This window comes from Pseudorca crassidens, chromosome 11 (assembly GCF_039906515.1).
Source record: "Pseudorca crassidens isolate mPseCra1 chromosome 11, mPseCra1.hap1, whole genome shotgun sequence".
Taxonomy (NCBI): Eukaryota; Metazoa; Chordata; class Mammalia; order Artiodactyla; family Delphinidae; genus Pseudorca; species Pseudorca crassidens.
Genome location: NC_090306.1, coordinates 47,774,595 through 47,789,085, shown reverse-complemented (window position 1 = coordinate 47,789,085; position 14,491 = coordinate 47,774,595). Strand labels below are relative to the sequence as shown.

At 50.7% G+C, this 14,491-nt stretch overlaps 1 protein-coding gene across 2 annotated transcripts in view; it reads right to left on the bottom strand.

Moving 5' to 3' along the window:
- Positions 1–14,491, bottom strand: part of ERBB3 (erb-b2 receptor tyrosine kinase 3) — a 17,642-nt gene continuing 3,151 nt past the window's right edge. The window contains exons 2-28 of one of the 2 annotated variants that reach the window (XM_067696924.1): positions 13,359–13,510; positions 12,654–12,840; positions 11,829–11,954; positions 11,133–11,198; positions 10,842–10,960; positions 10,592–10,733; positions 10,102–10,215; positions 9,873–9,993; positions 8,187–8,260; positions 7,957–8,047; positions 7,505–7,710; positions 7,168–7,300; positions 6,870–6,960; positions 6,491–6,645; positions 6,033–6,086; positions 5,547–5,688; positions 4,827–4,946; positions 4,603–4,701; positions 4,227–4,412; positions 3,913–4,068; positions 3,596–3,671; positions 3,267–3,413; positions 2,857–2,954; positions 2,572–2,760; positions 2,340–2,411; positions 1,836–2,130; positions 1–1,648 (exon numbers count right to left, since the gene is read on the bottom strand). In XM_067696924.1, coding sequence (XP_067553025.1) covers positions 1,125–1,648; positions 1,836–2,130; positions 2,340–2,411; positions 2,572–2,760; positions 2,857–2,954; positions 3,267–3,413; positions 3,596–3,671; positions 3,913–4,068; positions 4,227–4,412; positions 4,603–4,701; positions 4,827–4,946; positions 5,547–5,688; positions 6,033–6,086; positions 6,491–6,645; positions 6,870–6,960; positions 7,168–7,300; positions 7,505–7,710; positions 7,957–8,047; positions 8,187–8,260; positions 9,873–9,993; positions 10,102–10,215; positions 10,592–10,733; positions 10,842–10,960; positions 11,133–11,198; positions 11,829–11,954; positions 12,654–12,840; positions 13,359–13,510 — 3,935 coding nt within the window. In that variant the 3' untranslated portion in view covers positions 1–1,124. The remainder of the gene's footprint in view (positions 1,649–1,835; positions 2,131–2,339; positions 2,412–2,571; positions 2,761–2,856; positions 2,955–3,266; positions 3,414–3,595; positions 3,672–3,912; positions 4,069–4,226; positions 4,413–4,602; positions 4,702–4,826; positions 4,947–5,546; positions 5,689–6,032; positions 6,087–6,490; positions 6,646–6,869; positions 6,961–7,167; positions 7,301–7,504; positions 7,711–7,956; positions 8,048–8,186; positions 8,261–9,872; positions 9,994–10,101; positions 10,216–10,591; positions 10,734–10,841; positions 10,961–11,132; positions 11,199–11,828; positions 11,955–12,653; positions 12,841–13,358; positions 13,511–14,491) is intronic. The other variant, XM_067696925.1, reaches the window with a different exon arrangement.

Below are 14,491 nucleotides of genomic sequence, written 5' to 3'. Positions count from 1 at the left end.
TGCAAAACGTTGGCATTTTTATTCAGACGTATAAAAACAAAACAAAAAAACTTCAGGGCTAACAACAGATACCCCCAGTTTCCCATCCATGGGGACAGAAGTCTGAAGCTGGGTCCTCTTTCTATGCCACCTGGAAGCTTCCCACTACTGGATGAGAATAGCTCCTAAAAGTGGCTATTGGGACCACTGTGAATCCGTCCCTTGGGTGGAGATCATATACAGCACATGTAGGTTATGGTTTACACAGAGATGCCCAGTTATTTTTCCTTCTGACCACCCCCTACTCCCACCTTCTGAGATAAGAAGTCTGGGTGTAGGAGCAGGCTGTAGTTGCTGGAGTTAGACTTGATTCAGTGCAAAAACAAGAAGACAATGCCCCTTCAAGGGCTCTGACTTATATATCAGTTTTCCTTGATACTTTACAGTAAGAGCACATGCATTGGAAAATCTTGAATCCGGACCTGCTATTTGATTTACTTAATCTCTTTAAGGCTCAGTTTCCTTATTTGTAAAATGGGATAATACCTAGCATACAGAATTGGTGTCAAGGATTAAGTTAGATAATGTTGGTAAAGTTTAGCATGATGCTCAACACGTAGTAAATGCTCAGTTAATAGTAATCATTAATATCTACTCCCAACCTCTTCACAAGATTTTAAGCTTCTCATTTTTTCTAGGGGGTTAAGGGTCACAAGCCAAAATTTTGCTTTCCCCTGCCAGGTTTCCCCCTTTCCTCTTCCTTCGAAGTCTGATGGGCAACAAAGGCACACTTTAAAGCCTAGTCTCAACAAGTCAGAGTCTAAGAGAAAGGGACATGGGGAGTAATCCTTCATATCGCCAGGGAGTTCCCCCAAGGAAGTTGAGGAATGGGACTGGGAAAGCACATAAAATAGGGAAAACCATCTCCTTTCCTGGGTTTGGGAAAGAGAAAAAGTGCAAAGCTGGCTAATACCACAAGAATTTTGTGTCCGAGTGTTTAAGGCCTCCAAAGGTTGATTGGAATTGTCTAGGACTAGGGAAATGGGGCTGAGATCTGTGAGGGAGACAGACTAAGGAGAAGAGGGGTACCCTCCAGAGGCACTAGCTGCCATCAGATGCTCCCTGAGTACCTCAGTGAGCAGGGGTTATGTTCTCTGGGCATTAGCCTTGGGGAAAAGCCGGCTATGCCAGTAATCGGGGTTATCAAAGGCAGAGTCAGTGGCTTCTAAACTACGTAGAGTTTTGAGGCGGGCATAATGGACCTGGGGGCCATGGTGTACAGGCCCCTGGAAAGCTCTCATTTCTTCATACCCTTGCTCAGCTGCTGGGCAGGCCTCCATGGCTGCATAATCCCCCCCAGGACCTCCTCCACCACGTCGCCGATTCATATATTCATAATCTTCATCCGGAGTTGTGCTGGCGTTGGGCATGGTGGGCACGGGGTTGAGCGGGCAACTCTGTGTGCTGCCCAGGGAAGCACTGAGGTCTGATCCCACATCCATGTACTCGTAACCCAGCTCCTCAAGGGAACTTGGCCTAGGGGGACGAGATGAACTGCACTTTCTCCTCTGGTTCATGTATTCATACTCGTCGTCGTCATCTTCTTCTTCAGTACCCAGGACAGAACTGAGACCCACTGAAGAAAGGGTGCCTTCCCGGGAGGAGGTACCTGAGGGTTGAGAAGAGAGGCTAGGTATGTGGTATTACTTCATTGTAATAGGCAGTGAGGAGTGGGGGAGTCTTAGGAAAAAATGAATAGGGAGGGATATGATCAGAGAAGACAGAAGGATCAAGAGGAGCCTGTGGAAGGAGGATTAGAGAAAGATTTGAGGAAAGCGCTACAGAAAGTCAGGCACCTTTGAGGTGTGCATCTGGCATGACATAACCATTGACATCCTCTTCCTCTAACCCTGGTGGGGACTGTGGGGTGACAGGAGTAAGCAGGCTGTGGCGCTGGGAATGGTAGGCACTGTCTCCTCGTGGCCGTGGGCTCCGGCTCCGGCTTCTACACATGGATACCTTCTCCTGGAGCTCGGCCTCAGAGCCTGTCACATGGCCCTCCGATGACTCTGATGCCAGGCGTCCCCGTGGCACTGGGTGCAGAGAGGCTGGACGGTGGCACCGTTCACTACACCCACGAACTGCAGACTTCTAAGGAGGAAAATAATACATGGAGATTTACACAGAAATGAGGGAAGAAGAGAGATTTGTTTAGAAGGAGCTTGGGTCGTTCAGTGCCTTCTGTTTTGTAGGACACTGATTAAACCTCAGAGGTTTCTAAAGTCTCCCACACTACCCCTATCAATCCTAAGACACTGCCACCCAGCCTCTTGGCATCCTCTTAAAGAGACAGACCTTACCTGGGCAGCCTCCCCAAGATTCCCCTGGTTCATAGGCATATATCCCGATGATGGACTTACAAGGCTCTGGCTCTAGGGTGAAACAAGTGAGGAAGAAGTTTAGATTAGGAGAGAAATCTACTCACCACAGCGGCCTTTGAATAGTTAATATGGACATCTGTGGGATTCGTGAGGGCGCAGGTGTACAGAGGGCTTAGGGTGCAGAAAGTCTTGGGAAACTGGAAAATCTTACCCCACGTGGCCGAGTAAGTGTTCCAAGTGGCAGGCTAAGGGCAGAGCCTAGTGTGGTTGCCAAGTTCTCCTCCTCTGCCTCCAACTCCAGGTCTAGGTCTAGTTCTGGCTCCAGCTCTACTTCCTCCAGTTCCTTGTTTGTTAGAGCAGGGGGCTCTGCCCCAGGCGGAATTCCAGGCCCACTCTCTCTCTGTGAGGGCAGGTGGTTGATTGTTAAGGTACATCCTGGTTCCAGCCAAGTTCCCTTTTCTCTAGATCTCCTTGGCACCTCCTAATCTCCACTCACCTTTATGACCAGGTACCGTGGTGGGTCTCGGGCCATCCTGGTGAACTCATTGGCTAGTTCTTTAAAGGTTGGGCGAATGTTCTCATCAATCATCCAACCTGGGGGTAAGATGTAGGAAGGAGAGCGATAAGAGGGGAGTGGAGTAGGGAGGGAAGCTACTTAGAAAATGGCTGACGCTTTGTTCCCTCATCTTTGTGTGGGGAGCCTGACATCCACGTAGATGCCATTGGCATCAATAATGTGGAGAGTGCTTAGTGTTTATTGGGCGGAGACCGTTTGGGGCATGCACCGCTGTCCTGGGTATTCACTTTTCATCACTGAGCATTGTTTATCTATGCTTTTTAGGTTTTCAGTCCAATGAAGCAATAATGGAGTAAAAAAAAAAAGGCTGAAATCAGCAGGTAACTCACACTTGACCATGACCATGTAGACGTCAATGGTACAGATCTGGGGCTGTGCCAACCGCTCCCCCTTCTCCAGCAGATCTGGTACTTCAGCCAGTCGCAGCCCTGCATAGGGCTCTGCCCCAAAGGTCATCAGCTCCCAAACTGTCACTCCTGGTATAGGAAGACATGACTAGTTGATGGCAAAATAGTAGACATGGGCATGCAGATGAAGAGAAGGCAGAACTTGATCTGACCCAGGATCTGAAGGGCTTAGAGATTCTAAGAAAGGGTCTCAAAAGGCATCTTTGGAATTTGGACCAGTGATGGTATGGTGGGCATCCAGATGGACTGACCATAGCTCCAGACGTCACTCTGGTGTGTGTATTTCCCAAAGTGGATACTCTCGAGGGCCATCCACTTAATTGGAGTCTGGGGGATTAAAGACAAAGGTGTCACCAGCTGATTTCCACACATTTTCTTAGCATTTCTAAACCCATGTTCTCCGTCGTTCTTTGCTGCTCTCTAAACTTTTATTTCTGGCATCTCCAGGTTCTTCTCCTTGGACTAACCCTGCAGCATCTGCTAGCCTCTCAAAGAGACCACAGAGTACTTCCCGTCCCCATGCTTCACTCCACCCCTGCCTCCTTACCCAGCCTTTGTGTCACCTTACCTTGGTCTCACTGTGCAGTAGCTGCTTATCATCAGGGGGCAGCAAGTCAGCAACCCCAAAATCTGCCACCTGAACCTGACTAGGTGATTTCAGTAGCACATTTCGGGCAGCCAGGTTCCTGTGCACCATACCATGTTCCTCAAGGTAGTACATTCCCTATAGGGAAGGAAGTATTCTCAAGGTTGGGGAAATTGGTCCTTGAGCTTCAGAATCACCTCAAACCCTAAGGCACCTCTCAACACTTGAACCTCCTGGTCCCCTCCCTGTGGGCCCACAGGCAGTTTCATCTTAGAACTCCTCCAGTCTCCTCTCACCTTGGCAATTTGTACTCCCCAGTTGAGCAGCAGCTGTGGCCCCAGTGCCCCACGGTGTTGTCTCACATGATCCAGCAGGGAGCCCAGAGGCAGGTACTGAGTGATGAGCTGCAGAGATGACCCTGGGCACAGTCCCAGCAGCCGTACAATGTGAGCATGGTCGAGGCTGCCAATGGCCAGCATATGCTAAGAGACACAAGAAGGGTCATCCTGGGAACAAACAGGGTCACATAAAACCAGACCAGGGCTCCCCCAACATTCGAAGACATCAACATGGCTAACACAGTATCTGCTAACACGAGACCGTGCTTCTACATAATCGTATCTAATATCAACCCTCTCCTAGTGGCACACAGAACACCCTGCCTTCACTTACGTCCGTCACAGCTTGAAAACTTTGCCGTCCACTCTTGTCCTCAATGACTTTAATGCAGACTGGAATCTTGATCGATTCACCCTCAGGAATCCACACTCCCTGGGAAATTTTGGGCAGGAGTCAGCCTAAGGTCATTCTCCCCAGGCTAGTCCTGTCTCTGAATCTTTCCCTCCTTTGCCCTAGATCCTTTTCCCACCTCCCCAGACTTCCTGTGGGCCACTCACTTTGTGCACAGTTCCGAAGACGCCCGAGCCCAGCACTTTAAGCTTCTTCAGCTCTGTTTCCTTGAAGATTCTGGCCGAGACTTTGTTAGCCTTCTCACTGGGATCCAGAGGCTCTACGCTCTGGAACAGATGGAAAGGAGGTACTCAGGAAAGCCCACTCCCATGTCCCTCTCCAACCCCCTCCCCAGAGGTGGATGCCAAGAGCAGCAAAGCCCAAAGGGGTGGGAGCAGGAAGAGGAATGTCTCTAGTCTTGGAAAGCATTGCAGGCATATGGGGGAATAAAAGACCTGAGGATTGAGGAAGTCGTTTGTGTTCATGAGACCAGAAATCAAGAGGGTCAGGTTTTCCCTTTGTTGGGAGAGAGTTGGTAATACTATCACCTTGAGTACTTTTATACAATTCTCTCTGTTTTTCAAAGCACTTTCACATACATCATCCCCTTTTACCCTTACAGCCACCTTGTAAGGATGAATGTTATTATTTCCTCTGTATACATGCATAAACTGAGGCACAGAGAAGGAAGCTAACTTCTTCAAAGTCATACAGCATATTAATGGCAAAATCAGGACTAGAATTCATGTCTCCCATTTCTCTGGCCAGAGTCCTTTCTAATGGACCATACTACCTCCTTGAAGAAAGGGATCAAAGCTCTGGGGAAGGAAGAGGATCTTAAAGGGTGATGGTATAGGGTATGTTTCAAGGGTAAGCTAGGCACTCACCTCACCCCGTTCCAAGTAGCGCCTCATAGCCCTCTTATTCTGAATCCGGCGCCCACGCCAATAGAGAAAAGTGCTGCCCAGGATCAGGAAAATCACTGCCAATCCTACTACCACTGTTAAAGCCATTGCCAGATGGGTTTTGCTGTGGGACAGAGAAGCCCAGAATTATCCTGGGTCTACACTTCCCTTACAAATGTCATTTACACCTGTACTAAAGGTATAGCGCAGATCTGGGGCAAGAAGTTAACATTCACATCTACATATATCCTTGAGCAATATGAAGGGGTTAACCTCAATCTCCACCCCAAGACTACTGCAAGTTAATCTTAGGAAGGGAAGACCAGAAGCCTGGATTCTTGTGTCCCCAGGTCCAGTGATAGTAGCCTGTATATAGAGGGCCAGAATGAATAGAGACTTAATCTTCCCAGGAGGTAACGGCCCTTCCCCAAATATTCCCAGCTCCCTAAATCTCCAAGCCCACCATACCTGATCAGTGCCAGTGTTTGGCCTAAACAGTCTTGTAGCTCTGGTCCCTTACACCTGGAGAAGAAAGTCACCTCCTTAAATGGGAGCTTGGTAAACTTCCACAGGAAGCTCAATTCCAACACTCTCAACGTACATTGTTTCAGACCCTACCATGGCATCCCATCCTGAAGCCCAAAGCATATCCCAAGACATGGCTCCCATCTCTGGCTCACCAATCCTCCCTGAGTCCCTCTCTTGAATGAAACTCCCCTGAGCTGAGGTTATTCCAGGTTCCCCAAATTGTAGCGTCATTTTGTGCTGTTACTGAGTTTCCCTTTCTCCAATCCTTCACTACACAGCTGGGAGTGGTTCTTAAGTCATAGTTCCTTCTTTCTTTCTGCTCTCCTCACCATCTTCTTTCCCTCTAGTTCTGTACTCTTACCCCTCTGCCAACACCCTTTTATCATCCCATCACTGACCCCTGGGTGCAGTTCTCATGACAGGGCCGACATTCATTCTGAGCATCTGGGTACTTGTAGATGGGGCCCTTGGCACCGAGGACTCCAAAGGGGCAGCTGCTCACACAGTGGGGCCCATCTCGAAAATGGGCACACTGGGCACAAGCATCAGAGCCCTGGGTGGAAGAGAGAAGGTCAGGAAGTATGGTATTCCAAGATCAATTCCACACTTCCCAACAAGAACTAGCCCAGCCATTTAGGATCCTCCATTCACAGACCCTAGCATTATCTGACCTCCCTGTGCCTCTCTATGGCCTTGAAATTTGGCCATATCATTCCCTAGACCCTCCAGTGTTGCCCCGCCCTCTCTCCCTTAGAGATCCTGGTGCTGCTACTGTACCGAGCCATTGCACGTGGTAGTGCCCTCCATGGGTTGGCATTCCGGGTGGCAGGAAAAGCATTCAGCTTCATGGGCAAACTCACGAGGCTCCCTGCAGTGGGGGGCCGGGGGTAAAGGGAGGTGGGTCACTTCCAAGGCCTGACCTTTATGCTCTGATCTCCCAACCACAGAGCCTCCTACCTAATTCCCACCAAGGCATATACAGAAAGTTGTCTAAAGGCTTTCAGGTGCCACGTGAACAGCTCCATCCCTTGGGTCCATCCCCCAACCCCTTCTTGACTCTCCCCCCTCACTGTACCCATTCAGAAAGTTGCAGTGGGTCACACAGACACCTCCTCGGCTGTAGTTTCGGCAAGATAGGCACTGACTGGGGCCTGGGCCCCAGCATCCCCCAGAGGAGCACAGTGGGTCACACACTTTGCCTTCTGCCACTGGAAAGGAAGGGGTGGGTTAGGAGGAGTCTGAGGTCTCCTAACAAGCCTGTTCCTGAACTCTTGCTCATTACTGCTTCCAGCCTAATGTCCCCCTCTCCTTGGCTCTGTCCCCCATCCCTACTCCCACTTGCAGGGCAGAGCAGCCCTTATACCCCTCTCCTGCCTGATTCCACCGCCCCGTCCGTGGGCCCTTTCCCTCACCGCAGTCTCTGCGGGGCCGATTATGCTTGATGTCCAGTCTCTCTTCCGAAGGCCCCCGAAGCAGCCTGGTCCAGTTCAAAGAATGGTGGTAGCAGAGCTGTCGATTGGCACTTATGTAGATACGCCCAGCACTAATTTCTTTCAAGGATCGGAGGCCCAGAGATGTTACATTCAAATTCTTCATGATCAACAGTGAGAAGCCCCGGCTGAGAACAAGGAGACTGGATGAGAGGGGAGACTACAGAGGAAAACCTGAGCACGCAGTGGATTCATTTCCATTCAACAAATTTGCTCTGGGCTAATCAACCCACTGAGAGGGACTCCCCCCTCCTTTAGCCTTTGCCCCATCAAACTCCCACTGTATGAGACCATGCCTTGTATTTCACTCAAGGATGCCTGAGAAACTGGGTTCTTTGCCTGGAGATGCGACGACCTCCACACCCCTTACTCACTTGTAGAGGCTTCGGCCCCCAATGGTCGTCAGGTTGGAAAAGACACTGAAATTGTGCATGTGGGGAGGCCAGGACTGGATGTTCAGGTAACCTGAGGGGTTGGAGAGGGGCACATGAGTGGGGAGCCTCTCCCCTTCCTTCCTCAGGTTTGCCCGGTCCCTCCCCTGACGCCTGGCACATGATTTTCTCAAGTGGTATACTCAGTAAGGGCAGGCTCTCCTCCCATTCACCTGTGATCTCCCGCACTGTCCGGAAGACATTGAGCTTCTCAGGGTCCAGAGCAGGTATCTTGTGCCAGGGGTCTCTGAGGAGAACAGTAAAAACCAGTCAACAAGGTAGAGGCATAACCAAGTAGCAGTGAGCACACCTAGCCTCAGAACTTAGTTTCCAAACAGCGTTCTCCACTAAAAGGAAACAGGACTCTTGGGAGAAATGGCTGAGGCAGGAGAAATATAACATGAGCCTACAGCATCCTGTGCAAAAAAGTAAGGAAATGCTCAAAGAATGAGGGGTATAAGCCCAAAGAACACAGGAGCCATCATGAAGGGGCCCCACAATGAACAGACCAAGGACAACTGGAATGATGATTGTAAGAGACTCTGAAATGTTGACTAAAACAAGTATCCACACAGATTAAACACACAAACAAGTAAGTAAATAAACAGGAAGGGAAGGCTCTCCCTCACACGAGAATGCCTACAAATAAATACAGGAGGAATAATGGAGCTAGAAAATCATCATTTGGCAATTCTCATAAAAACTGCTTCAGGCAAATATCTCCCCACAAGGTACTTATTAATTGCAAAGGGAAAATAGTAACTTTACAGTAGAAAAGCTGGCAGACGCCCCCTTTACCAAGTGACTAGAGGTATCATCACCAATGATGGAACAAATCAACATCATGTGCCTCCTTGATACTTTGCACTGAGAATACAACTGTAGTATTCCTATCAAAATGCATAACTTGAAGCTAAGTGTGAGGCAACATTAGATAAACCCCAACTGAGGAACACACTACCAATCACCTGACCTGTACTCTATCAGCAATGTCAAGGTCATGACCTGTGACAGATTAAAGGAGACTGAAGAGACACCAAATGTAAATGTGTGATCCAGGACGTGAGCAAGACTATTAGCGAAATGTGATTAAGGTCTGTAGATTAGATAACATTTTGTATCAATGCTAATTTCCCGATTTAAACAATTGTACTATGGTTTTGTAAGAAAATGTTCTTGTTTTCAAGGAATACACACTGAAATGTGTATTTCAGTGGGGTGAGGGGACACCATGTCTGGAAATTTACCTTCAAGTGGTTCAGAAAAACAAGAGCATGTATATATAGTGTGTGTGGTGTGTAGAGACAGAAATGATAAACATGTGGTACATTGGTAACATTTGGGGGATCTGAATAAAGAGTGTATGGGAAATCTTTATACCATTTTTTGCAACTTTAGATCTAAAATTTTGTCCAAAGTAGACAGGTGGCCCTAACGTTTCACACACACACTCACACACACACACTCACTCACTCACTCACTCACTGTAAATGCTGTCCTATGGATTAGAATGTCCCTTTGCTCTTTGTGGCTCCAAACCAAGAAGCAGAACTAGGGGAAACAGCTGGAAGTCATGAGACAGATTTTTATCCAATTTAAGTAAGAACATTTAGAAACCTTTAAGAAGGAGGACACAACGTCCCTGTCCCTTGCCACTCAGCTGGCTGGATTGCTTAGGGGTATCTGAGGGGATTCAAGCCCTGGCTGGGGAGTTAAGCACTGTCAGGTCCTTTGTGGCCTCTAAGATTTTATGATCTAGATTCCTGATCAGCTCCACATACGAAGGCTTGAACCAATGCAATGAACCGTGAGCAGGTGGATGGGGTGGGGGATCAGGGGATGAAAGCAGAATCTCTAACCCATTGAGGCCGGTGATAAGAAAGTCCAGGTTGCCCAGGATCTTGGTGCAGTTCACAAATCCATCAATGTTGCTCGAGTCCACAGTCTGGAAGCGGCTCCCAGAGCCCGTCCCCTCACAAGCTGTAAACACAGAAGAGGCTCACTGGGGAGGGGGTGTGGGGGGTGGAGTCTGAGTAGGCTCAGGGGAAAGGGTAGCTCTTCACCAACTCCTTACCATCTCTTACTCACCTTTGGGGCACAGACCCCCACAAGGTTCACATATCTTGAGTCCATTTTTATCTACTTCCATTTTGTCAGGAGGACAAGCCCTGACACAAGATGTTTGATCCACCACAAAGTTATCTAGGAGGGAGGAGGGCACCATTAGAGATGAGGGAGGAACACTGCCAACTACCAACTAACTGAACCTCCTTCCTCCTGCTCTGCACTGCATTTGCTCCAATCGACCACCCGAGGTTCCTTAAGTGCTGTCTCATGGATTAGAAAGGCCCTTTGCTCTTTGGATCCAAAGAGCAGAGCTAGGAGCAACTGCTGGAAGTCATGGGGAGATAGATGCGGGAACGGGACATAGGGGTCATTCATTAGGGGTGACTAGATGATCACAACCAATTGCCCTCTATATCCTCTATTAACCACCCAACTTGATCCATTTTGCCTCCTAAAATTTCATCTAAAATCCTCGTTCCACTACCATTGTTCCTTCCCTTCAGACACTTACGGGGACAGCTGGCTACACAAACTCCTCCATACTGATACTTGGTGTGGGGATTGGGTTCCAGCTGGAAAGTTAGCTTGTTGTAGACAAGAGGCTGTGGACACTGGCGTACACAGGCTCCACTGTCATTGAAGAGCCGGCAGGCCTAGGAACACAGAAGGCTCATAAGACTCATGTTACATATGGACCCCTACTTCCTCCCCAAAGCCCACATCCCATTTCAGAACAGGCAAGCGGTGGTAATAGTACGTACAAAGCAGTCTGTGTCCTGAGGGCCCGAGCAGCCCCCTGCACACTCGTCGTGGCAGCACTGGTTGGGGTTCGGCCCAAAGCAGTGACCATTACACTGAGGGGCACAGATGGTCTTGGTCACTACGGACGGAGAGAAAGCACAGCTGTCAGGGCTCACAGGACTGAATTCTGAGGCTATCTCTCACCCTCTTGCCTTAGAGGCTCATCGCTACCCCCTGTCGACACAGGCTGGGGTGGGCAAGGATATGAAAGTGTATATGAGTTTGAAGTCTTTAAAATGAAGTAAACCCACGTGTCTGGCAGTCTTCTGGTCCAGGACCCCAGCATCGCCCCTTGCAGACCTCATGACAGGGGGGACCTGGTTGGGAGGGAAAGTAGCACAAGCGGCTGTCAGAAAGGCTTGCTCAGATCAACAGGGTATGATGTCAGCACACAGGCACCCAGTCCCGGGAAGCGAAGAGCCAGGGCAGCATCCCTCCTTACCCCAGCGGAGCTGGGCTGGGCTCAAGTGAACCTGTCAGCAAGGGGTGGAGCCGCGCCTCCACACCACCCACAGGGCAGCTGAGGGGAGGGCCCGGGGCACATGCCTCACTCAGCCCAGTCCCAACCCAGGAATTTGGTTCTTCTTGGCAAACTGAACCCAGTAGGAATATGTGTGAGTGAGTGGACAGGGAGTGGCAGACTGCGGTCAGGGCTAGGTAGGTTCTAAGAAGCAACGATGTAGGAGTGGAAAGAGAAATGGATGTGCAGTCCAGAGACCTGGCTTCCCACTCAGAGCACAGAGTTCTTTAGCCCCTTTCCTTCACACGCTGCTTCTGCGGTTCGGGTTCTAGGGGACTGACCTGCTCCCTCCTGGCAGGCTCCTTGGGTTAGAGCCCAAGGTTTGTTCAGTGGCAGCTGGGTTCACATTAGGGACATACTGATGAGGGGAAAGGAGTCACTCTGGTTGGGTGGGGGCAAGGGGGCAGTCTTGATCATGGCCACTCACAGGTCCTGCCATTGTCCTTCACCACTATCTCGGCTTCTCGGTCCCGCACGATGTCCCTCCAGTCAACTGTGTCCATGTGACAAAGTTTATCATTCTTCTCAATGTAAACGCCCCCTGACAGAATCTCTGAGGTAGGGAAGAGAAGTGCCGGGGTCAAGGGCTAGTCAGGGAAGTCCTCCTTCTCCCTGCCTCCCCACCAGTCTGAGCAGAGGACATGGGCAGGCGGATATGTCCAATTAAATCCAAACTGCAGAGGAGGCGCGCCTTGTAAGAGGAGCAGGCCAAAAGAAAGTCCTTCCCCCTCAGACACCTGTCCAGATCCGGTTTAGCGAGTTGGGGAGGGGAAGGGAAAGAAGGAGAGTAGATCCCTGACTCAAATCCACACCTCCCCACCCCCGCGTGCCCTACCTGTGTGTTTTTCAACTGACTGGGACAGGCAGGATCAGAAGGTGGCCAGGTGGTATTTAACCCCTCTAGTCCTCCAGCTTGGGGCGACTTGTGAGGGCGGGAGGGAGGATTCCCATTCCCAGGGAAGGAGGGACATCAAGGGACACTGTACTCGGAAGTTAGAAGAATGTGTAACAGCCTCAGCTCCAACTCCAGCCCCACCAGGACATAAGGACCCTCCCTGGGGATAGATGCCTCAGCTCCCTGTTAGGGCCCTCTATCATTTAAGGAGGAGTGGACCTTTAGACCGTGGTGGTCAAGGTGGTGGGCACGTTGAACGGGGGTACTTAGAGGGAGCAGTCTTGGGTCATCATCAAAGAGGCACCTGTCAGCAGGTTGGCTGAGGGGCAGGCCTGGAAGGAATCATCAGGAACTGACCAGTAAGCTGAGTAAAGCGGAGCTGGCGCAGAGCATGGCTGGAGTTGGTGTTGTAGTTCAACATGACAAAGATGGCAAACTTCCCATCGTAGACCTGGGTCCCCCGCACCACTCGGAGGTTGGGCAGTGGCAGCGTAGAGAACTCATTCATGGCCACAAGGACGTAGCCGGTCACTTCTCGGATCCACTGTGATGGAGCAGATCGTGTGGGTGAGAGGGAGAGTGGGGCAAGAAGTGTCAATCCGCTTTCCCTCCCTAAGGCACTGAGGAAGCTCTAGCTCCTCTAATTTTTTCCAAGTCCTGTTTTGGAGTAGGGAGTAGCAGGCGCCACACGACTTCTGCAAGTGAAGACAAGCTGTAGAAATAACCGAGGAATTCTAGGCTCCTAGCCTTTCCTTCTCAGGGCTCCTCAGGCCAGGAGGGTCCTTGCTTATCCCTTCCTCACCTCCTCAGGTGCCTCTTGGTCCCTGGTGCAGAACCCCACGTGCCCCTGCCCCCTTCTCAGGGCCAGCCCCTGTGCATCCCCGGCTACAGCGACCAGTCCACAGGCCCCAGATTCCAATCATTGCCCCATAAACACACTGGCTTGGATCTTAGGAACCATGGAGTCTTAGGAATGCTCAACTCCAGCCCTGAGGACAGGAAAGAGGCTTCTGTAGGGAGGACAAGGGGGAAGAGGTCGAGGAAGGAGGTCGGCACTCTAACCTGCAGGAAGGAGAGGTCAGCATTGTGTCCTGTGAGCACGATCTCCAGGTTCCCCATCACCACCTCACACCTCTCGTAGAGCTTGTACAGTGTCTGGTACTGGTTCTCGGCATCGCCGGTCACACTCAGCCCATTCAGAGTCCCAGGGCACACTGTTCCAAGTGGAGGTAAGAATGGCAGAGGCCTGGACACAAGTTTTCGGCCCTGTCCCCCAGGACCACCCCTTGGTTGCCCTCTTCCAGTAACATTTAGCACGATCAGAGGCAGCTGCCTCCAAGCCTCCGCCCTAGAGGCAGATTGCAAGGCCAGACTGAGAGCCTCAACTTCCTCTTTTCCCAGAATCCCTTCACTGGCCCCCTGAACAGGAAGGTGAAAGATTGCCTTTTCCCACCTGGGCCTCCTCTGTGCCTCTACTGGGTACTACTTTAGATGCTAAGGAGTTAATCAAGGAGGATGTGGGGTTGTTTTCCCCTCCCTAGAAAGAAGTTAGAAAAGGACCACAGCTTGGTTACCCTCCTCTTCCCTCCCCCGCTCCAACCAGGGCACTTCTCTACCCCCATCCTGCCTCTCTAGGTCCTGGAATAAATATCTCTTTGGGGCAGCACACAGCCCCTATTGTGTCTACTGAGGGTGGGATGGGGGCAGAGGGCGGGGGCAGTGCCTGGGGCCACGGTACGGCCCACAATGAGGCGATTCTATTTAGGAGGAGGGGGCTGCCCCACCCTGTCCCCAGACACCCTGTCCTCAGCCGCTGGCCCCCTCTCTCCCCTCAAGCCTTGGGCTCAGACGAGTGACCTCACTGGCAGGGGGCCTCTGGTGGTAGTGTGGGGGGCTCAGTGTGAGCTCTGTCTATAAAGCTGGAAGATAGGAAGCTGACTGCCCACCTCGCACCCCCTTCATCAACTCTGGCTTTCCTCTCACTCTGCTCCCCGTCCCAGCCCACTCCAGCTCCCTCAGCATCACACTTTCCAGCCCTAGAGTATTTTTCAGCAAATACAGAGAAGCCGGATGGAAACAGCAGCCGACTGCCTCCATTCTAAGCCTTCTACCCAATTTCATCGTCAGAGGAGATTCATTAAGAAGCCTTCCAGGGCTTCCCTGGTGGCGCAGTGGTTGAGAATCTGCCTGCCAAT